This window comes from Dermacentor variabilis, chromosome 5 (genome assembly GCF_050947875.1).
Source record: "Dermacentor variabilis isolate Ectoservices chromosome 5, ASM5094787v1, whole genome shotgun sequence".
NCBI classification, from domain to species: Eukaryota; Metazoa; Arthropoda; class Arachnida; order Ixodida; family Ixodidae; genus Dermacentor; species Dermacentor variabilis.
In genome coordinates, this window is record NC_134572.1 from 59,472,962 (window position 1) to 59,497,399 (window position 24,438).

Genomic DNA, 24,438 nt, shown 5'->3' on the forward strand with positions numbered 1-24,438 from the left:
CATATGCTTAGAGAAATTTGTTAAAATGTGCAGAAATCACTTTGTCTCTCAAGAAACGATCTGCCACAAGAGCATTAAAAAGCTGTGGATAACTAAACAATTAACAAAAATTAAAAAGCGAGAAAGGCTCTTTGCCAGGTTCATCAATACACGAACCTGTACACTTCAAGAGCTTAAGATTTTCCGTTATAAACTGTCTAAAGAATTAAAGAGAACGAAGAATTCATATATTTTGCAACACGTTCTATGTTGTCTAGGAAATTGCGACAAACTGTGGAAGAAGATAAATGTTGTTGCTGGGCGGAAAGAAACCACTGAGCACATAGGCAAAAAATCCATAGATGGACATGTAACAATTGAACAAGAGTGGTAAATGCGTTTAATCGTTACTTCGTGCACAGAGGCCTTAAAAAATTAAATTATGGGTTTTACATGCCAAAACCACTTTCTGATTATGAGGCACGCCGTAGTGGAGGACTCCGGAAATTTCGACCACCTGGGAATCTTTAACGTGCACCTAAATCTAAGTACACGGGTGTTTTCGCATTTCGCCCCCATCGAAATGCGGCGGCCGTGGCCAGGATTCGATCCCGCGACCTCATGCTCACCACCCTAACACCATAGCCACTGAGCAACCACGGCGGGTGCATAGAGGCCTTATGCAGGCATCAGAGCCACTGGAAAGTCGTTTGCCTTTCAACCAAAACACAACTTTCTTACAGCCGTGGAACACTGCAGACGCTCGTTAAATATTCCAACACCTTCGTAACACCTCCAGCTGTGACGCCGCTTGCTTACAGAAACGACCAATCAAACATGTCATTCATGATATAGCTCCTATTTTAGTCTATATTTACAATTTGTGTGTTCCCACAGCAACATTTCTTTCTCGAACGAAGATTGCAAGAGTTGTAGCCCTGCAAGAAGGGTGATAAATTAGACATCCGAAATTACCGACCAATTTCTATTCTCCCAATGTTTTCCGGTTGCTTAGAAAAACTTTTTGCAACGCAGTTGTCCTCGTTTGTTTCGAAATACCGACTCCTCTCAAAGGCTCCGTACGGTTTTTAAAAAAGATCGGTCAATGGAGCTTGCGCTTCTTGACCAAAAGAATTCATCCTCCGTAGCTTTGAACTCAAACTTCTGACCATTGGCATATTTGTAGACTCTACCCAGGCTTTCGATTTTATTAATCACCACATATTATTTCAAAAACCTGAAAGATACGGTATGGGAGGCCTCGCACTAGAATTTTTCAAGTCTTACCTAGCAAACAGACAACACTTTGTGTGAATAACTAAAGTCACGTTTAAAGGAAATAGTTTCAAGCGTCCCTCCAGGGAGCATACTCGGCCCGTTTCTCTTCAACCTCTACGTTAATGATGTTGCATACTTCCATGAAGAGGCAAATATTATAATGTATGCTGACAACCTTAGCCTATTTATATCCTCCGTCTGTTCCAACAAGTTTGTTCGCCAAGCAAATGTATTTCTTCGAAAGCTGAGCACATGGGCAGAACTTCCTTAAAGTTAGGGCCACCGAACCAAAAGCCGTTATTTTCCACACTAAATGTACACATATTCCATCAGACTTAAGTGTAACATTCAATTCAGCACAGATTGAAATAGCTAGTACTATGAAGATATGAATGAAGATTCTTGATGTTTATTTTTCTTGCCATTGACTGTGGGATAACCAAGTTAACTTCGTCGCTCACAAGGTAACTTCGTCGCGCACTGTAGGCCTATTAAGTCGAAATAGATATACTTTTCTTGAGTCAGTAAAGCTCTTAATATACAATGCATTATTAGCCTCCCGTATACAGTGTTGCCATTTGGTATAGGATTTGACAACTGAATTGAACATTAACAAACTGTTGCTACTACAAAAATAGGTATTATTGAAAGCTTACCATATACAGAGCACATGGAGCCTGGCCTTGAGAAGTATAATCTTCCTAAAAATTCGAAATATATATACCCAATGGCTAATAAAGCAGTTTTATCTCAGTCATCGCAGACATTGCAAGACATTCGCTGAAATAGCTAATTTAGAACAGTGTCAACCTGCGGGACTTACTCGTCACACAGAGATGTGGAAAGTTCCTCGATCCCGAACTAACTATGGCGATCAAATGCTTCAGTGTCGCCTGCCAAAACTTCTGAATAGTTTCCATGATAGAGGCATAAAAATTCGCAACCTAACTTTGTCAGAATTCAAATTGCTCGTAAACCGCCATCCCTAGTAAGTATGTTCCACCACTCGCTAACACGTTTTAACACTGCATTAATTTGACCACATTGTTTGACGTATTTCTGAATTGTTTGATATTGAAGCTAGAAAATACATACAATATACAGTATACAAGCTATAATATGCAATATACAAGTTTGCATTGTATACATTTGTTTCCAGTGTGTTGCAATCCATATTGATATGTTGCTCTGTGAAAATGCCCTAGAATTCTGTATTATTTCATTTTGAAGCTCTAAGATTATCTTGAAATGTGCATTATATACATTTCTGTTTTCTCTATATTGTAATTCATATTTCATATTTATCTGCTGCCCTATAAAAGTGCTCCAGAATTAGATGACCATCTGCGTATGCCTCTTATTGTTGTTGCTTGTGTGGGGGTCGAAGGATCCTCATGCTGTTTGCATGCAGCTTTTACCTCGACCGCCTTTATCCTAGAGGATGGGAAAGAAAGAAAGAAAGAAAGAAAGAAAGAAAGAAAGAAAGAAAGAAAGAAAGAAAGAAAGAAAGAAAGAAAGAAAGAAAGAAAGAAAGAAAGAAAGAAAGAAAGAAAGAAAGAAAGAAAGAAAGAAAGAAAGAAAGAAAGAAAGAAAAAGAAAGAAAGAAAGAACAAGAAAATCTGGGCCTAAAGTCTGCGTGGGTCGCCAGTATCGTTTTTGAGCTAGGATGGCAACGATGCTGTACATAAGTTTGGCTATACTTTCTTCGAACGAGTTGGTAGATTCTTATATTAACTCTCGTGAATCTCAGTTTTTATCATAGTTTTGTTCTATAACCATAATTCCATTTGGCCTGTAACTTCTACCATACGATGCTTTCCAGAACATTAAAAATAAAAATAATAGTTTTGAAAGTAAAAAAATACGAGAGGAACTGGCGGCATGGCGAGTGTTGGCAAAAGTCATTTGTAGATTTAGCGGTATGTATATCAGTAAATGACGAGCTTTATTTTTGTCCTTAATGTTAATTAACTAAATTTGTAGTGACCGTACAACATTCATTTGTTTTAACGAAACTAAAGCTGCTATGTAGCGTGCTGAATTACATTTCTTTCTTAAAGCGTTAGTGTCCTTCCCAGAATATCAACGTTAGATGCGTTGCTCACAAGCGTTGCTGTAGCACTGTGTACTGCAAGGTCCCGTCATATTGTCCAGCCTGTTTTTGACGGTATGGCGGGTGGGAAAGGCGATCGCGGGCAACGGAGCGCGCACTACGGTCCAGCTGGCGGCCAAACAGATGACAGATGTGTTGTTGTGACAAGTTTCCTGCTTATAGGCAGCTGGCGCTGCCTCCCTGCCAGGAATGTAACGGTGTCCGCAACAGCATTTCTGTACGTCTTCCTTGAACCAGTTCTTATTGTCACGCGTATCTCTAATCGCATGTTGTACACAGTTAGAGAGAAGAGAGAGAGAAATGTGGTTCTTGTGAGAAAGGAGGAAAGGCTGGCACTATCTTCTGCAACCCATGCGGGAGCACGGCTCAGCGCTAGCAGTTAGCAAGCAAGGTAGAGATGCTTTCTGCGGTGAAGGAACGCACGGTCACGTGTTATGGGCTCCAAGATTGCTCTCGTGCCGTTCTTGTGCGGAGTTATAGGAAGGCATGACGTTGCTATAAGTTGGAAAGCGTTCTCACAACTTTACGTATAGAATTATTCACCGCATGCTAGAATTCGCGCTTAGGTTGTTGCAAGTGCGTACGTATATATATGTAAGGCTTGGCGTGGTCACCTTCGTGCTCTGCACTGGCGCGTTTAGTACCACTTTTCGGCGCCTTTACCTGTAGTTTCTCTTAGCTTAACCATAAGTTAACACTATGTAGTGGGACATTACACGCATGTCACAAAAAAACGCAAGAAGGCTAGACTCATCTCCGCGTTGAAAATTATTTAAGAGACGTATAGTCACTGAATTTACCGTGCATGCCTAGCGGGGTGTCTGTGGCGTCATTATCTTTGCTAGCATGATTTATTGATCAAAAAAGACCGGTGAAGCAGGCAGTCTTAGGTCACTTGCGTTCGTTGCAGCCTCCACCGCACCTACGTTGGGCGACTAAGGAAATGCACAAAACTGAAGCCGCCCTACCCTACAGCCCAGAGTAAGCGCAAACTCCAACGTCGCGCTGTAAAACAGAACTTAGCGCGTCGTCGTCTGGTGCGCACTGTCAAGCTCTGGGTGACATCAGAACGGGGCCCGTGTTCACAAGAAAGCTCTTACTCTGGAATTGTGTCGAAGAGAAAATTACAGCCAATCCTGATGCTGGCCGTATTAGCGAAGGCGACCGACCAATGTCAGAGTACTTACAAATTAAAATCTTTGTGGATTCACGTCCTCGTTGTTTCGTAAAAGTGCATTCGAAAATATATTTACCATTATTTGTTATAGCGTCCTGAATTTTTATTTTGAACGTAAAGAGCATCGATAGATGGACTGAAGCATAGAATGACCCCGCACACAAGCGCGAGTGACATTTTCTTCCCGCGATGATTTTGGATATTTAGGAAAGACGGGTTTCGGCTGCTCCTCGAGTTACTCCGCGATACAGTACGGCAGTGTGGATGGTGAGCTGTGTGGGTGGGCTAGCAGGACTAGGTGAGATGGATGGCGCACTGCGTATCTGGGGGTCCTAGCTAAAATTCATAGCCAGGCAGTTCAACTGAAAAAAGATCATTAAAAAACATGGTGCAAGTTATAATTATCAGACCTACGGTGTGCAGTCGTCAGACCTCTGACAATATAACACCTCAAGCTTTCTAATTTTATCTTGGACCACGTTATTTTTTATCATTTTTTTCGTTGAACACATTCGCTAACGTTAACTGGGTCACAAGGTATAGTGCATCCCGGTTGAGCTGCGTCTTCGCCGTTCTGGCTCGTCTTTTAGGGCAAGGAGTTTTGTTGATGTTGTTACACAGTAATTGACGGGAGCTGTTGGCACGTCATGGAAAGAACATGCGGGTTGCTTTTCTCGCTCATCGACCCAGTAGTAGAGGAACAGCTTGCTTTCCCACTGAGGCTGTTCGATGGCGTTGCTATCCCGTGAGCGCGGGCGCGTAGTCACATGATCTTTTTTTTTTTTCATATCTCCCGGGATTTCACTCTCTGGCGGAAAAATAAGAGACGCGATGTGTGCACCTTGCTGGAAACACCATTTTGACGTATCTTACAATTCTCTACAACTCCCTAATGGACGTATTGACGATTAAACAACAAAACTGAAAGCGACCTAATTACCTTTAAATAACTACGTAGATGTCAGACTATTCAAACAACACTGACGGCTCCTAAACTTCACTCTGAACAACATACGCGTGGTCTTATTCGGGTTGAATAATCCGCATTTTGAAAGAGCTTCCTGCATGATAGTTGGAACACCCTGTGTACAACTTGTCGTGTGCCGCTCCTCTCTTAGCATTCCAGGCAATTAAAGGGCCCACTTCGAATATTAAAATCGTAAGATAATTGCATGGTTAACCCACTCCTGATAAACGTTGATCGTCGAACGCCTTTTCGAAAACAAGACCGCCGCTAACTATCATATAGACGCTGTGTGCCGCACAATTAAGCGCCGTCGTCAGTTACTAGCACGATGCACACCAAAGCTCGCTGTGTGAAAGCCAGCCACTCAGCCATTTTCGTGTGCATCCTCTATTTGCAGCTTTGAAAAACAAAAACGCTGTGTGCCTTCTTTCACTTCTATCTCTCTTTTAATCGCAATATCCGCTTCCCCCAGTGCAGGATAGCAAACCGGACGTGCGTCTTGTTAACCTCCCTGCCTTTCCCCTATTCTGTTTCTGTAGGGTGCTTCTCTTTTACGTGACATTATACTTATAATTCAAGCCTACTTTGGCACCTTATGAGGTATAGTGCTGAATATTTTTTTTCAATGACTACTAACTGTTTTCATCAACAAATATCGACCGTTTAAATATTCCTATTTCGATCTGCAAAACAGTTTTATTCCAGAGGATACTTTTGAATACCGGTGAAACAGAATGTTTCCAGTCATCAAGTTGGCCCAGTACGAAAACCAAACAGTATAAGAGGTGTGCGGACCCCTGTATACCACAGGGCTTTTGTAATCGCCAGCATTCACTGCCATGCATAATTCATAACATAACACGCACCGGCACACTTGTACACGAACCAAATCCAAGTGATCTACTGGTTGAAATCACGCACAACTGACGTGGGGAAACGACCGCATTTCAAGCACATCCGGCTGCAGAGAGAGCCAGGTTCGACGAAACCTTTCGACTGATGGGATGTTCGACCGTGCCCCCCTTTCCTCCCATTGTGTCCGATGTCGTGCTCTCTTTGCGCCTTGATTACTGCAAGTGCACGTCAATTCACCTCACGAACCGTGCTCCTCTGCCGCTCGCAATCCGCTGCGGTGCGTCAAAGTTTCTGAGCACGTGATTTCCATTTATAGGTTGTCCTATACTGGCGATGGATTAATAGCGGCCTCTGGGCTATCGAGCGTGCCCTACGACATTAATTTTGTATTTCTTCCTTTCTTTTGCCCTGCGCCGCAGCGCAATTACGTAAAGAGCGTAGCGGAGCTGCCGTTACGCGGGTTCTACGGTAAGGTGCCACGGCTGCGCAGATGCGTTCTAGCGACTTTGCGCTGCTTCGAATCGCTGCGAATATGCCAAACCCGCCACTTCACCACCGAGCTGTCAGCGAAACAGTGCACGGCAGGGATTCTGCTTCGATGGGCTTGACAGAGTGTTGTGAAGCGAGTGCGACGAAGAATTTGGCGCGCTCTGTGATTGATATGCAGTCAGCGTACGTTGATGACCTTTCACGTAAAGTGAGTAGGTACTACTCACTTTACTAGTGAGTAGGTGTGGGCATTGTAAACACTGCGGTGAAGTACAGTGCTTTTCGCTGAGCTTTTGGTGACTCTTCAATTACGTGGCTAAGTATTTGTAGACTTTTCGTTATTTCGGCGGATTAGCGTCATGACACGTTTTGTAAATATCTTTTATTTAAATGGTATGAAATAAACGCAAGCAGACCTTTATGTTGCAGATACTTCGATAGTTTGCGAATTTGTTGTGAATTATCCGACTAGTACAGTCTTCTGTAAAATTAGGCTCGAGTCGGGGCTCCGTGGCCATATTGGGCCTAATATTCCGAGTGCCAGTGTACTTATATCGCCATGACAGGAGGTGATAGGCGTCCGCCTAGTAGCAGGAGTCGTGCAATTGGGACATGTTTTACGGGTGTCGGCTGTACATTAATGCACTCTTACTGCGTGCGCTTACACGTATTGCTGTTCACTTGAGCTCAGTTGTACCTTTTAAAGTTTTTTCGCCTTGCCGTTGCTGCTTTTTTGTCTGTTTGCCGCTGCAGAGCACTCAGCAACCAGCACTGAGCTGAGCACTGAGCCACTCAGCAACCCGCCGTGGTTGCTCAGTGGCTATGGTGTTGGGCTGCTGAGCACGAGGTCGCGGGATCGAATCCCGATCACGGCGGCCGCCTTTCGATGGGGGCGAAATGCGAAAACACCCGTGTGCTTAGATTTAGGTGCACGTTAAGGAACCCCAGGTGGTCGAAATTTCCGGAGTCCTCCACTGCGGCGTGCCTCGTAATCAGAAAGTGGTTTTGGCACGTAAAACCCCACAATTTAATTTTTTGTCTGTTTCCTTGTCCGATCATTTTGCACGTTTTGAGATACTGTTGCAAAAACATTTATTATTGAGGGAATGGCTCGAAGGCCTATCAGGCGGTAAGTTATAACATCGGTACGATGATTTATATAAAGCAGGGAGTCGAAACCCAGATGTCACATGTAAGAGTAGGTAAGAAAACTAGTATTCGTTGTTTGTGTTCACGAATGGTAATTGAAGGAACAGGCAGCCTCAAACATGCACACTAAACATATGTTATCTTCTCATAGTTCGCAGTACCGGTTGCTGATTTGTTAGACAGGTTAGCATGCACATTTCTTGTAGCAGCTGGTAAAAGGGTGTTTCCAAATACGCTGTAAACATATTTACACCCTTAAGAGTGTTTTCTTGTCGCATTGGTGCTACGCTTACCGTTAAGGATATACAAATATTTATAGAGGCCAACAACGCAGCTCTCACTGAACGAGTGACGACAAAAGACGTAGATGAAAACTACCTTATCATTCCGACAGCCCTGGGCGCACTGAAATATCCGACAAGAGAATTTCACAGGGACAGATATGAAACTCTCCTGTCGGATATTTCTGTGTGCCCAAGACTGTCAGAATGATTACGTAGTTTTCAACTACCTCTTTTGTCATCGCACGTCTAGTTAGACCTACGTTGTCGTCATCTATAAATGTTTGCAAGGCCCTAACGGTACAAGAAGCAAGGTTTGTAAGGCCCCAACGGTAGAAGTGCGGCAAGAAAACACCCTTAAGGGTGTAAACATTTTTACAATGTAGTTTACTGTCGTGCGTGTTCATCTGGGTGGATTTGCACCTAGAAAGCCTATAGAACACTCCAACAGCAGTCGCTGGCAGGATTGAATAACGTCGATTACATTCGGCTTTGTGTATATTGCGGCATGACGTATTCCAGATTCACTTGCATGTGCAGCATTAATTTCGGAACATTGCTTCAAGCATTGCGGTGAAGGCGAATTATGCCGTAGCTGGTGCCCCGTTATGGAATCGAATGCAACAACCTCGAACGATCTGATACCAATGGATATGCCTGCCGTTGCAACTGAACCATGAAGCTGCGACAGCTGGTCATGGGTTCACAACAACGCTAGCTCATCATAATTACTACAAGCTTTGCGCTGACATTCGGCCACTTTATCCTTGATTTAGTTGGAGTCATGGCAAAGAAAAGGCAAAACCAATGTAGCAGTCGTAGGAGGCGAGAAAATCTTTAAATTCCTTGCCCAGCAACTCTAAAGCCAATTTTCATTATACTGGTACTTTATTTTAAACTGTTGAGGGCACAAAGCAGTATTTCTCTTTGTGCTGTATGCATCAATTTAAAACACACACACACACACTATGGCGCAGTCAAACATTGCTGGACGATTCTAGTAGTCTAATCGTTAGCGTAACATTAAGACCTACGCAGAAGTCGGCATATAACTCCATCCATGATTCACACTGATGCTGGCAGCACAGACGTGTTGTCTGACCTGCTGTTGAAATAATGGCATGGCAAAATTTTTTTTCTCTCCATTTATTTGATAGTTTAACTGCTTGAAATTGTTGAGGTGAGCAAATTCCGACTCTTGCGTAATAATCCTTTTTGGCCAGTTAAGCGCTGTTCTACGGAGTGCGAGTTGAACGAGTACTTCTGAATGCTGTGTGCTACGCCACAGGTAATGCCTCGCAAATTCAAGAGAAAAAAAATTCACCGACGATAACGATACCCCCTAATCAAAAATTTCAGCGCAGCTCTATACGTGTCTTCATTTCGTCATATATTCGCTGGCGTGGACAATCTGTGTCGTGCGGCATGCTTCAGACGGAGCGATGTGGGGCGCGATTGCCTCGCTAATCGGGAGATCGCGAGAGGCGACACGTGGGTGACACGTGGGTGCGATTCACAGCAGCCGCCGCAGCCGTGCGTTTCCGTGCTACTCTGGCGCCATCTCTTAGCCATCATCGCCGCGAGAAAACCGTGTAGAAGGTAATTAGCAGAGTCTATAGTTTGGTAACTGTGACTGTACCTACAAGCTATCCAGTGCAGTATTCAAATTCTGCACGAGCATAAGCTGCCTCCGTCCTATCTCTATGTTTTGTGTTCTTTATTGTCCTGTATGGTTTCAACAAATGCTGTGCTCGCGTGCGATGTCTATGCATTTCGATTTTTTCGCCTCTAGCTAGCGGTTCCACGTATCTTTAGAAAGGTAGTGTAAACATATCCGCATGATAGAAACGCGGATATATCCTATTATAACAGCTCATGCCTTATAACCTCTGTATTATTTAATTCCCCTTCCAAAAAACGCCCGTGTCCCATGCATTGGGGGCACATTAAAGACTCCCAGTGAGTGAGTGAGTGAGTGAGTGAGTGAGTGAGTGAGTGAGTGAGTGAGTGAGTGAGTGAGTGAGTGAGTGAGTGAGTGAGTGAGTGAGTGAGTGAGTGAGTGAGTGAGTGAGTGAGTGAGTGAGTGAGTGAGTGAGTGAGTGAGTGAGTGAGTGAGTGAGTGAGTGAGTGAGTGAGTGAGTGAGTGAGTGAGTGAGTGAGTGAGTGAGTGAGTGAGTGAGTGAGTGAGTGAGTGAGTGAGTGAGTGAGTGAGTGAGTGAGTGAGTGAGTGAGTGAGTGAGTGAGTGAGTGAGTGAGTAGATAACTTTATTTCGGTCTAGAGAAGACGCAGGGAAGTGGTCAAAATTAATCCTGGGTCCCCTAAGGCGTGCCTCATAATCAAATCGTGGTTGTGGCACGTAAAGCCCCAGAATTCTATTCAATTCCCCTTCCCCCAATCTCCCGTGCGATTACATCGTATCCCGCATGACAGTTCGTATGTTACCATTAATCATAGGGGATTACAATATGTAAGACTTATGGTGCATATTTCTTTTTTTTTGGGGGGGGGGGTGATAATAAAAGTGGACACTTTGAGCATGAAATAGGGAAAAACGTATCTTGCATATGATACAACTAAAGGATACTTTCAACTTGGTAATATAAAGAAAGAACAATAAGACCATTAAATTCTCAAAATCGATGGCACAGGGATGTAACAAAATAAATCTTATCGTGCCGCAATTTGAAGCAAACTTCGTATTACTTGCAGTGTTTTACGGCGCAGTATTTCCATACACGGTGCATGAAGTAGTTCCCATTCTTTACACGCATTTACCATACCGTGATGCACCGTGTATACGTTTCATAAATGCTCGAGAAGAATGTAAACCGAGGGGCTCAATTTTTGTTGATGTAACATGTCAGCCTTGTCTGTTGGCTCGTTAAAGGCTCTGCTTCTTGAACTATCGATGAACTAACGCTGTTTCTTCACATTCTCATTTTTTTCCTTCCGACTCGCAGGATTCCCCGATGTGGTCCCTGAGGAAACGGCGCTTCGCACGATTCGCGGCCGCTGGCGTGACCGCTGTCATGGTGCTCGCCAGCCTGGCTCACTTCACCAGCAGCGCAACGCGGATCCATGACAATCGGGTGATCGCTACGCGGCGCCAGTCGTCGGCCCACCCACTTCCCTTTCCGCTGGCGTCCCAGGCAGCAGGCTACAGGCAGTCTCAGCAGCAGCCGCTGGCTCGGCGAACATTCTCCAGCAGCCGTGTGTACAGCCAGCCTTTTGAGTACCTCATCAACCAAGAGCGACTGTGCCGCGGCAACGGCACGGACAAGCATGGGCACCGCATCGACTATTTATTCCTCATATCGTCCGCGATGGGCAACGTCGACCGGCGCAATGCCATTCGAGACACCTGGGGCCGCGACGTCCTCGCGTCCACCGGCAACCGGCTAGCCTTCCTGCTGGGCGCCGGTAACGACTCGAGGCTCCAGTCGGCCGTCGAGAGCGAGGCCTCGGTGCACGGGGACGTCATTCAGGAGGGGTTCTTCGACTCGTACCGCAACGTTACGCTCAAGTCCATCATGATGCTCCGGTGGACGACGCAGTTCTGCCCCGGCGCTCGGTTTGTGGTCAAAGTGGATGACGACACGTACCTGAACGCAGGAAACTTCTTCGCTGCTATGCAGTCCCGCTCCGCGGACGCCATCTACGGCAAGGTGTACCAGGTGAGCCAGCCAATTCGTGACCTGACCAACAAGTGGTACGTGACCTCCGACGAGTACCCGGGCGACATCTATCCGGACTACGTCGGTGGCTCAGCCTACGTCATCGGAGGCGACGTCGTTGATGCGCTGTACCGGGCCACAGGACACGTGAGGCCATTCCCGATCGAGGACGCCTACATCACCGGTTCGTGCGCCGAGAGCATCGGCGTGCGTCGCGTCCTAGTCGAAGGGTTCAACTCGCTGCGCATCGAATCCGTGTGCGAGGTGAAGAGGGCGGTGACCGCGCACTACACGACCGCCAAGGAGATGTTCGCCTTGCATGATCAGCTACGGGGCACCGAGTTTGTGTGCCAGCGGCTCTTGTTCGACTTCGCATACTTCTGTTACTGTCGCAAGTCGTCTGCCGTCACGTGACGGCGAGGCGATGGAGACGCTGTTGTATGTTGTGTTGTTTTCGTACTGCTCTTCCCTCTTCTCGGTTTCGTTTACGTGTTCGGTGGCTGTTTCAGCGCCGCAGTTGATAGTTTCCCCATGATCACTGCTGGTTGTGTCACAATTCGCTCGTACCGAGCGACATCTCGCGAACCTGCCAAGAATTCTCGTGAAGCGCGTTGCTGCACACTCACCGGGCATCATGCTATGGACACGGCTGAGCGACATCGATTGAGTGCAGTCGTACTGCTGATTTTCTGCACCTCGTGTTTATGTGATCTTAAGAATCCATCCCCAGCGTCGGGGTTGTTTTCGCCATATTATTTTGCGCCGTCTCATGATGCTTACATGGCGCCATTTAATTTAAATTGTCCGTTTCTTCCTATTATGCTTAGGAAGTCGTTTTGTATGCAAGTGTGCGCTTCCAGATCGTTCACCGTCCGAGAAATTTGCCTGTTTTGCGTGCTGTGTTGTTTCAAAGTATACCGCCGTACACCACAACTGTGTGGCGATTTCGGCGCACTGTGCCGCTAAGTACGCAATCACTCATTTGCGTGAGACAGAACGTTATCACACCAGTATACCTAGGGACCAGAAATGTTCCGTCGATATACATCATTATTATTTTTTGTTAATGGAAACGGATACCCCGTAAGGACTTTTTGAGGTATCGACAGCACAGACCAAGACAAAAACAGTTAGCTCACAAGCACATTACATGCGAAATTTCGAACTTCACTCAAGTTCAGTGGAGTGCAAGTCGCTTCGGAAAGTGACACAGGAGATGGCCGCGTGGAGTTAGGAATTAAGGTGCATTTCGCACCCAGTACATCCAGACTGCCCGATTGTCACAATGTAATGTCTCCAGTGTTTGCTTACTTTGTGCGATGGAGTTTCGTTTTTGTCGAGCGCTTAGCCCGAACATGCCTGTAGGTTTATTTTATTTTATTGGTTATTATTTATTTTTGCGTAACTTCATATGTGCACAAATTCTGGCGGTTGAATCGCAATACGGCGACATTGTAGGTGTTATTGCGGTTGTGACAGAAGAACAGATTTTAAAAAATTGTTTGGTTGTGAAGTCGGCCTTATATTGTGATTTTATTACTGTTCCTATTTCACCGTTGCATGAGAAAATTCAACACCTCTTAGTAGGTTTAGCCAATGCTAAAATTTACGTGGTCCGTGTTAGTTTGCATATTAAATTCGTGTGGCATAACTTTCATAGAGTTATATAAGTAAACCTCAGCGCAGCCTAAGATATTGATAGTCAAGAAGCACACCACTGTATGGGTGGCTTAGTTATAGAACGCTAGCGTATATACAAAAAGTCACTAGTGAGAGCGTCTGTACAAGCAGATATAGGATTCTGTGGCCACCTTTATAGTCTTCTGATATAATGTTCATGGTAGACAGGCGGAGCTAAATAGTCTCCGAGGAATGTTGTTGGTCGAACACCGGTGTTTGCCCATGTTTCTGTCAGGTGATGAAGAGGGCCAAAGGCCATCATCTGTGTCTGTGTTATTTCTTACCACACAAGGACAGTGCTATGTGTTAGAATCTCAAAAATCGGAGAAGTTAGAAATTTTACAAGTCGTCACATCGACTTGCGCTGCTATGTGCGTCTTTTTCACAGACCAGTGCCAAAAGTTTATTTATGGCTGTGCTTCAAACCAAGAAAGAAGTGCAAGTATGTTCTTTTATTGCACCTCATGAATTCCCTGAAGAATTTTATTCCACTGAAAATAAAAAGTAATATGATGCTGTTCCAAGACCATCTTTGTCAGTTCCAAATTTCGCTTTGAAGTTCCGCCGCCGATAGTTACGGCTGTGGTGCGATTACGTAGTTCGCTTGCTCGTTTCATTAGATGGTTTGCTGCAAACCTTTTAAGCCTCGGAAGCTAGTGAGGCTATTTCTACTCCCCGCTTAAATGGCTGCATTTAGTTTCACCTAGAATATCGCTTAATTCTTTTAGCATTCTAATCTGCAAACTTCTGTTCTTATATTCGAGTTTCCCATCTCAAATTGGTTAAAGTTATCGAGCTTGCTCACCGCTTCCATTCGTTATTATCACGCACTGTGGTTGCCCCGACAGCCTGTTTAACATTACATGCTCACGCAATTCAAAACGAGCAATGCAAAACATGCCTTTTGCCACTGCTACTTCGAGTGTTCAGCTTAAGCCACTTCGTTGATGGGCAGCTGAGAGTTGGATGCGGTGACCACTTAGACATAGCGGAATTTTGTTTTCATTACGTGGGAAATAAAGAGCAATGTCAGAAAGACAAAGCAACACAAGAAATAGCAGTAACATCAAACATGCATTAAACTGAAATCAAATCGGGACGCATCCAGTCCGGTGGTTCTGCTTGAGCTGCGCACGCACTTCCAGCATAGGAGCAGATTACTGGGAAAACTACCAAGCGCTTCGCGGTGTTTTAGCATTTCAGCCGTATGATCTGCAAGCAAAGCAACATAAGCATCTCATACGGCAAGTCACAGGATCTCCTAAAGGATAGAAATCTAAGTTTGTGTGATGTGATGTCTATATCTCAAGTTGCTTGAATAACGCAACTTCTGCGCTTGGAAGCCTATGTGCAGTCTGCAGTGCGTGCGACACAGACTCGGCAAAATGGTAGCACCTGCGCAGGTATTTCGGATGAATAAGCCGCTGATGCGTTCGCGCAGCACCTCGCGCTGTCTAAATCGTCTAAAATATAGAGCTGGTTGGTGCGCAAGTTGTCGGAGCGAACGGGGGAGATAAAGGACGCGAAAAAAAATTTAGCTGAGGTTTAGCTCTTGTAAGCCTAGTTATCACGTTCGAAAGGTCTATTTGACTTGGTTTTGCAAAGACTATATATGCGCACGGTGTTTCATTAAGGTTAGGCCACAGTCTTTCACACACGTTACACACGCTGCCGAACTGGTTGTCAGTGAAGTCGCTGTAAAACCTGGCCCTAGCAGTCGAACTTGCCGCCAGCCGAAGTGTGTGGTTCGTCAAACGTTCGTTGCGGATGTCGTTGCTTGTACCCACGGCTTCGTCTCCTTCTCTTTGTTGTTGTTCGTGTTGCTGAACGACGGAGGCGGTCGCAGTAGCTTCGATCTTGTCAGGCATCCGCGCTTGGTAAGCTTCTCTATAACGTGCTAAACTGGCTTCCCTTTGCTCCGGGGTTTCAGCAGGCAACTTTGCGTTTGCTTGAGATTTCTCAGCCTGCCGTCTAGCTATATCTACTGGATTATTGGATGCAGCCTGTCGCGTGCGCTCAAGCGCACGCACAGACGGCCCATCCGGTGCGCCATCCATGGCGAGACTGAACGACCAAGCGCCGGCGAAGCAGCCGTCAAAGGCGCGTATGTGTATAGCCCGACGTTATCGGCGCACGGGCGAGCGTCGTTCAATGGTGGGTGCGTCAGAGCGCGTTGGCCGCGTGCGGTTGCGTTGGCTGCGCCAGTGGGTCGAACCATCGGTAGAGCTATAGACACTGTTGTTCTCGCCAACGTGACGTAACGTGTGCGCGCGCTCGCGCTACGGCGGACTATATTTAGCCCTTTAACCGTCTCCTTGCCACGTGGTACTGCAGCGGCGAGGCTTCGAGCGAGCGCAGCTGCGACGCCTCACCGCAGCGGACCACGTGGCGTGACGTCACAGTTGCACTCTGGTGGCTCAAGGTCATTGCGACATGATGAAGGACCTTGAGAGACATGGCGTATAAAGCTATCGCTCAAAAAAAAATGTAGATCCAACGCACATCTTGAAGTCTATGTGAAACGAAGTTTTCGTGAGGCGGTTAATCAAATGCTGTAATTTTATCCATTTCATTACGGCACCTTTGGTGTGAAGAATACTGGTGCACCTGCATGTGCTCTCACGCATTCGAGCTATGCAATGTGACACATCCAGTCATCTCTAAGAGCTAAGTGGTGTTGGAATGATAGAAGTATACGTGTATACGTATACGTGGCCTATCGTGGCATTGGGCTACTGTGCTGGGGGACCAAGGTTCAAGACCACCTTCGGGCACGTAATTCAATTTCTTTTAAGTATGAACTATTTGCCAAGAAAGCAGCGACAGCTAGCAAAGCTCGGGAGGATTCGCAAATGAAGCTTCCATTTAGTAATGGTGGCTGCCTCCCAGCTGCCCCAGTGAATAAGAGTCACTGTAATCTGTAGGAATTACCCTGTAAGGCCCACACTTCAACGTTAGACGTCACTCATCGCAAAGTCGAACAGACATACCCATTTTTCTTCTTGGCGTTAATGCACCTCATGTTCTGGTTGGCAGCTAGGTTGGCAGTAATGTTCGAATTTTTCGTCCCTAGTTTTTCGCAAAAAAGTAGAACCTCACGAATACTGTTTAATTTCGCTCTTGTCGTGAGTGTTGCAGCTTCAGCTTATCGGCATGCTCAGTGCATGGCCATATGTTAAATAGCCGTGATCCCCTTGTTCAACAACGTAACATTGATTCATTTCAAGCATATTTTAGGATTCCTTCATGTCGACCGGATCCGGAACCACAGCCAAGGACCCAGCCTGTCAACTGCTTAGTCAGAGAAGACTCAGATAAGTACATGTTTTGAAATGGCCTTTTTTGCCATTAGTGGCTCCAGTGGATGATGATGGATATCAACTATGGCGCGTACCCAATACTTGGTGATAGGGGAAAAGAGAAAGAAGAAAATCGTCTCGGCGCGAGGTGTTGCAGTGTCCTACGGTTTCCGAGGGGAACGAAAGTAGCGATGAGCAACCGTTCAACCTCGACATCGAGTACGATCAAGAGGGGAAAGAAGCACTCGCTTTCCACTAGCGGCGAGGCAGCAGGGGGCGAGCCGGAAGACGAAGTCAAGCCACGATCTCGGAACGTCTCCCGGCAGTCCGGGAAGGACAGCAGTGGGAGTGACAGCAGCAGTGACAGCGGTACGGGCGTTGTCAACCGAAAGACCACGCTGGGCGACGAGCAGTCGACGGCGGATGTGGACGTCAAGGGTGAGCTCCTGGACGCCGACATCCACGATTTGACCAGAAGCGACCGGAGCAGCAGCGCTGCCTCGAAGCGGCACAGCCGTGGCGCTCGAAAGGAAAGGTGGTGGCCTGGCAACAGCAGCCATGGTACCGATGCTGCCGGCTGGCTGAGCGAAGATTCCAACGAAGTCGACACTGAGACCCACGCTACAACGCAGGCGTTCTCGGCCAGCCCGGCGACCTCGTCCATGGCCATCCTCCTCGTCCGCGAACAGCACGAAGAGCAAGAGCCGAAGTACGAGTCGTTCCTCAAGACCGTCGCCAAAGCATCCTTCAGGTGCGGTGTTAGCATGCATCAGAACAGCTGAAGCGCTTTGCCTTTTCGATTGTTTGCTTAACATATTTCTGGATAGGATCATCCTTTGGTATTGACCATGCAGGTGAAAGGTTGTGGTCTGTAAGGATTAGGGGCTTTTAGAGATCGGGAGCAAGGCCGCTCACGCGTACATGCTCTCGAAAAATGTTTCTCGGATGTCCGGACCAGGTTGAGGGTATACTACGGGCGCATCGCTGCGGATCGGAAGGTCGCTAGTAGTATACTCGGTACTTTTGTGTCGATTCTGTTGTTGACCAGGACAGGTCCAGAGTGCGTGGTTCAGGTTAGTGCAGGCATTATTTGTGCAATTAAAGCATTTGCCACTCTCCGAAATTGAGCCAACTCCACAGTATCGAGCCAGGCCACATTGTCTCCTCGGTGGCATAAACACCTTTAGTGAAACAGAATGTTAATGCGTGTGGAAGGCAAGAGAAGCGTTGGAGTCCATTATAGGCCAGCGACAACTCTGGCTTCAATGACCTTCTTTTAAACTGAGCTTGGCTTATCGAATCTGGACTCAGAGCCCCGTTAGCTCAACCTTATATTTTCTCTCCGGTGCCTCGTCGACCCTACTGCAATTGTCCATTCTTCCAATGAAGTTCTGGCTTGAAGTGACGGCCGTGCTTGTTGTATTCGGCATTGATTAAGAACGCAAACTGGAGCTCAACAATGTCACCAGAGAGACCGTCAGTTCAGATGATGCGTGATAGTGCAACAAAACGCGTAAGGAAGTCTAGGGTTTAACGAAAACTCGTATGGCGAGGAAAGAACATGACTGAATAAACGTACACTCGCCAACTGAAAAAAATTCTAAACCACAGATTGACGTTTCGGCGCCCAATACAGGTGCCTTGTTCACAATGAACGAATGCATGATGGTCTTTATCACATATGCGTCGGAAGACGTAATGCGCTTGCGTACAACTCAGAGAGGGGTCCCCGTGTCCGGTTTATCGTGTTAGTAGTAGATTGTATGCAGAATGATTGAAAGAGCAATCGGGATGATAACTTTTTCTCTCTTTCGATTATAGAAGCCGAATGCCAGTTAATACTGTGTCCAGTCTTTTCGTGATGCTCTGCCAGGGTGCTGGAAACCGTGTGTCCTTTGGCTACATCACTGTGGTGGTGCTGCTGTAGCCTTCTTTTAAAGTTTCCCGTCTCGCCTACGTAGCACGCTTGACAGTTCTGGCAAGGAATTTTGTAGACAACGCCCGGAAATTTTTCTTTTTCGAGGTGCTTGACTCGGACGAGTTGTTCTTTTAGCTTGCTTGAAAGGAAGGGGCAAATTTGTACATCATAATCTCTGAAAATTCTTGACATTAACTCGCTCACGCCTCGCGCATAGGGGAGAGACGCCCGTTTTCTTGTTCTCATCGGCCTTACAGGGAGTTCAGCTGCATGCTTTTCTTCAGTCTTTATAAACTGGCTGGGGTAGCCATTGCTGAACAAATCTTGCGTCACTCTCTTCAACTGAGCTCTGCGTACGTCAGTAGTCGAGCACAATCGGAATGCACGGGTGAACAGTGTCGAGGCAACAGATCGTTTTTGTCCATGGGGATGGGCCGAATCAAAGTGCAGATATTTGCCTGTGTGGGTAGGCTTTCGATAAACGCTTGTGGAAAGGCCGGATGCAGTGCGCATGCCTTCAACGTCAACGAAAGGCAAGCGACCATTAACTTCTTCTTCAACGGTGAATTCTACTGTGCTTTCGAAAGAGTTCAGGTGCTGCAGAAAAGGTACGACGTCTTCGCGGCGTATAATGGAAAAACAGTCGTCGACATAGAGAGAAAGCTGCCGGAAGAAATGTTTGGTGAGTAAAAGTACAGGACAGAGGCGCCCTCAGATATTGTTTATCCCTTAATAAGCATACGGTTTTGTTGCGCGGCCATTACTTACCAGACAAAACTCGTACAAGGAAGCTGGAAAGTTACATTGTTTGTTTGTTTGTAAATTGGTCCAGCAATCACTGCAATAGACCAAAAGCTGTTGAGGTGGAAATAGAGAGGAGGATCACGTGTTTAAACATTCTTGCAGGACAGCAAAAACACCGTGGTACGCAAAGCAGACTTGCTTTAAAGTTTTGAAGCAGTGCCTTGAAGGGAGGCTTCAGAGTAGTCATGTGCATGGTCGACATTCGATGCGGTGCGTTGAACACGTGCAAGGCAAAACGTTATCAATTTGCGTTCCGCGGTCACACAAAAAATATCAACAAATATCGGATGTTCTTCCATGCACATCGTCGCGTCAAAGCTGCAGCCTAACCTCCGTCGTCTTCCTTGTCTGTCTGTCTGTCTAGCTTTCTTTCTTTTTGTTTCTTTTTGTCTCCTCAGATCCTGTACTGAGCGTTGCAACCTAACCTTTTCGTTCGTTACGCTCGAGTCCCACGTAAAGCCCTTAAGAACCCGCAACCAGCCGGGCGGGGAAAGCTACGGTTACGGGCGCTTCATCTCGCACGAGTCACCGGATTCGCGTTTCGCGCTCTGAAACTCGCCGAACGCGCCGCACCCGATACAGTTGACATGCTGCGCGAGGAACAACGAAGATGGAAGGCCTGAGCCACATTCGCTGCTTCTGGCCTGCGCAGCCAGCCGTGGCGCTTGAAAGCTGCCATGCGTGACCTGCCTTGTTATTCGAGCCTTTGTGGGGCGGCCGCCCTCGCAGCGGTGAAAGCAGACTGTATGCACAGACACCGGTCTCGGCCGCAGGCAGACGCCGCTTCCGTTCAATTTGACATCCTTGGTAAACAGTGTGCACTCCTCATTGCGAAGCAAACTTTCGCGTCTCTTTCGACGATTGAATCGTTAGCGACCACCTGTACACGCAGTGGAAAGTCATTAAAAAGGAGAGAAAAAAGAGAAAAGCGCTCAGCTTTCTTCTTTTTATGTTACAGCAGGGTTTTAAACGCGAAACATTTTCTTGGGTGGGAGGGGGGGGGGGGCACATTTTTGGAGCGGTTGCGCTAGGCGTTACGCTGCGCGTACTTGCAGATACAACAATGAGGCCTCGAAAGTGTCAAGCGGAAGAGTGCAAAAGTTCGGCAGAGACTGCAGAGGTGTATGAGACGCGTACCGAACCGGTTAGGCAGGAGGCGGAGCTACGGGCCAACGAGATACGCGCTGCCGTGGAGCGCAAGCAAGTATAGAAGCGACGTGCGACCGAAGAACAGCGTCAGCCCAAGCAGACGGTCACAGAACATGCCGCCGAGACCAAGCGGCGCCGATTGGAGGACAGTCACTTGCCGGGCGCAGACGCGTACTTCTAAAAGCACTTTGTCGAATACGAATTTGGTGAGGCGTGTAGCGTCTGGGACCGCTTGTGGTTCCGATCGTACGTCGTCAGGGCGTCGCGACCCGCGCTCGTGGCGGTCCTCGAGTGAGCCTATCCCCGGCAGGACGTGAGTCCGGTCGGGCTTTGCGCCACGTTAAGGGGAGACATGCTTCGCATTGGCTTAGATTATCGCCGAGCATTGTGTCGGCGTTATCTGTATTTTTTTTTTTAAATCGTCGTCTCCGCACAGCTGTCGTCTATTTCTGTGAATGCTTCCGCGCACGCTGTGGCAGCTTTGAGCTTGGGACCTTTAAAAACCTCCGCTCCTGTCTCGTTGCAGTCGAATTTACTGATAAATGGAAGCGTTCTCTACTGCATGCTATTGTATGTTGTTTTTCTACGTATTCATATGCGACCCAAGCGCACTTCGTACGCTCTATACAGCCTATTGAATGTTGACAAGTTTTTTTGCAGTGGTAACTGCTTGTTTCATAGTGAACTTAGTTTTCGAATTGTACTCTCTGATCAATCACTCAATAATCAATCAAGTTTTACTTTCGCCGCAGACAATACATTGCTACTGCGAAAAAGTGGGGCCGCAGAAAAAAGCTGCATCTGGGCAGCTTGGCTAAGCTCTAGCCACCCGTACAGCAGCAGTGACACGACGATTTGTTATATGGATTCGGTGATATAAACATCAGCAAATAAAGAAACGATCACAAATCACATTACAAATCCATCACAAATGGCAGTTACAAGAAGAATTACACAGCATACATATTTCAATGAACAATTAGAAGCATAAGCAGTTTCAATACAGTCAAACAAACAGGTCAAATAAGGTTTTGTTAGTACAGGCCAGAACGTCCACATTTTTCCGGTCTATTTCATTTAGTGTAGTTGCCAGTGCGTGGTCAAGTCTTTCTTTCCCATAATGGGTGTGCGAGAAGGGAACGTCGTATGGCGGTTGATATCGGAAAGGGTAGGAAATTGTACTTTTCCGGAGATTTGATAATTCTTGGAATAGCTCCGCCCTACCTAATGGTATACATACGTTTCCTCTGATTGTGCCTTATGACAAGAAAAGCTTTCCATCGGAAGTACGAGGACTCTCAAAAATGAAATAAAATTTGCGTGAAGTATGATTACACTCTGGAAACGGGTTACCAGCACCTATTTGCGAAGACAATGCACACGAAGCTTTGAGTCCTCCACGCGCCTGGACTTTGTACTCGTCACAGTTCACTTTCAAGATAGGGCCGCGCGGCAGCACCACACGCAGCAGCCGCCGGAGTAGAACCCCCCTCCCCCACTCCCCGCCCTCCCCCCGGTTCCTTGCGCGCGATATAAGACGGCGCGCAATTCGTCCCCGCTTTCACGCGCACATACAGCACACGGCGCGCGGCGACGATGTGGTAGCCCTTGGTCTTTATACGAAAAATCACGGCGACGACTACGGCAGAAATGCGCCTGGAGTTAGTCTTTAATTGCTGTCGCAATACAAGTTCTCACACTTAAAGCCTCTATATGAAATGTGGAAACCCCTTGACTGTGACTGGGAGATTTGAGAGCGTGGTCCAGGAACAACTACGTCAGCGACTGAGTAACACTCAACTTTTCCGTGTGAAACACTATACGTACACATTTCAGTAACTTTTCTTTATCATTTCTGCACTATACTAAGGAATTAGTATTATTAAATATTATTTAAATTTAAATTTTTATTGAAGTATTATTTAAATAAGGGGCCTTGTGAATTCCAGAACAATTGTGCACGAAATATGTGAAATTACTGGGCTTTTTCAGAAACGATTTAGTATGTAGCTAAGGTTGTCGTACAAGTCGCAAATGATAGAAGGCATTGGGTGCTTGACTGCTATTTTGGCGCAGCATGGCCTTGTCGATTTTGCGCCATTAAACTCGAATTAACTAACTTCACTGCCATTTCTCTCTCTCTCTCTCTCTCTCTCTCTCTCTCTCTCTCTCTCTCTCTCTCGTTATCGCAGCGTTTCCTCCTTTTCGTACAACGAGCCGCTGAGTCAGGTGACCATCGCCTTCTTCTCCATATGCCTGCTCTTCGTCATCGTCGCGTGCTCCGTGATCGCCTACTCGTGTGGCATGGGATCCTGCGCGGAGGCCGGTGACCTGGCGAGCAACGGCACGACGCTGGCGGCGGCGAGGGCGCACAGGAAAACAGACGTCTCGAAAAGCGGCCACATGTATTATGTCCTCTAGGTCAAACGGCAGCATTTGTACTGTGCGCCGGCAACGCTAAGCGCTCGTCATGATGATGGCATACGCACGTGCGGTATGCGAGGCCTGTGCGGAATTCAAGCGCGCGCATGCTTCGCGACCTGCAATACTGAGCAGTACTGAGAACTTCGCTACCATGTGACGAAACCTCGGTGGTTCCTTTGTTCTGAAGCGCTGTTAATAATAAATGATGAAACGGTTCTCTATATAGTTCTACGCGCTCCACATATCATTATGCCACACATTGTGTCTTGTGATTTGGTAGTTCACGTAGTCTGCAGTCAACGTATGCAAGCACAGGTCCGGCCTATAGCTCCCAGCTGGGCATCGCTTTGGTTATGACACAGTAGGAAACAAAATTGCCCGATGTTACAGAAACGAACGAATGTCCTTACGAGTCTCTCGACATGTATCAAAGATTATTGAAAACAGCCTGAGTGGGACTGACACCCAAGAGAGGGAGAAAAAAAGCAGACAGAATTTATATTTGAATCTGCACTTCTAGAACTCTTATCTGACGGCATAGACGCAACTGCGGGGGAGGTGCCCGAGCCCCCTCCTAAGTTTTCCTGGGGGGGGAGGGTAGAGCCGGATCCTACCCCCCTCCCCTCAAGTGTCATCACCCAAGTTCTGTCACACTTCATTTGAGGTTTCTTTTGAATTACCTCTAAGTTTCCAGATAAAATTTTATTGTGGCTAAAAGCCTATACTGCATCATTGTTGGCGTGAACGTGCATACATGCATGGCTTTAATTCATGCTTTCGTTTTATCACTGTAAATCAGGAAATAGGAGGGCAAGCGCATTAAAAGTACCAGCGGTACCTACCACATTCGTATTTCATCACTTGAACATTCTTTTTTTTATTTCCACTGTAAACACCATGGACAGACACAATATATGTAAATATAAACGAGAACAAATTTTATTATATTTCTGAAGAGAAGGAGGTAGCTAAGTAATAATTTATTTCTAATTATATGCATTATATGCCTATATACCTAGAGAATGAAGCTGTTGATGTATGTTTACCCCGCTTCGAATTGCCTTGCGTGCTTTTCTGACCCTTAAAAAGAAACTACCAGAAAAAAATATACCAAAACTACCAGAAAAAATATACCAGAAACGAATGATTGTATACACGGCACGTTCTCAAAGTGTACTTTGAGGTGAATCTGAGTGGCCGC

At 46.5% G+C, this 24,438-nt stretch overlaps 2 protein-coding genes across 4 annotated transcripts in view; both read left to right on the top strand.

Moving 5' to 3' along the window:
- The window catches only part of LOC142582640 (beta-1,3-galactosyltransferase 1-like), a 67,298-nt gene extending 53,128 nt beyond the window's left edge, over positions 1 to 14,170 (top strand). For all 3 annotated transcript variants that reach the window (XM_075692554.1, XM_075692553.1, XM_075692552.1), the window contains one exon: positions 11,250 to 14,170. In XM_075692554.1, coding sequence (XP_075548669.1) covers positions 11,259 to 12,377 — 1,119 coding nt within the window. In that variant the 5' untranslated portion in view covers positions 11,250 to 11,258 and the 3' untranslated portion in view covers positions 12,378 to 14,170. The remainder of the gene's footprint in view (positions 1 to 11,249) is intronic.
- Positions 14,171 to 16,704: 2,534 nt separating this feature from the next.
- Positions 16,705 to 24,377, top strand: LOC142582641 (uncharacterized). The gene is made up of 2 exons (XM_075692555.1): positions 16,705 to 17,693; positions 23,006 to 24,377. Exons 1-2 carry the CDS (start codon positions 17,008 to 17,010, stop codon positions 23,232 to 23,234), a joined length of 915 nt encoding a protein of 304 aa, XP_075548670.1. The 5' UTR covers positions 16,705 to 17,007; the 3' UTR covers positions 23,235 to 24,377.
- Positions 24,378 to 24,438: the final 61 nt, after the last annotated feature.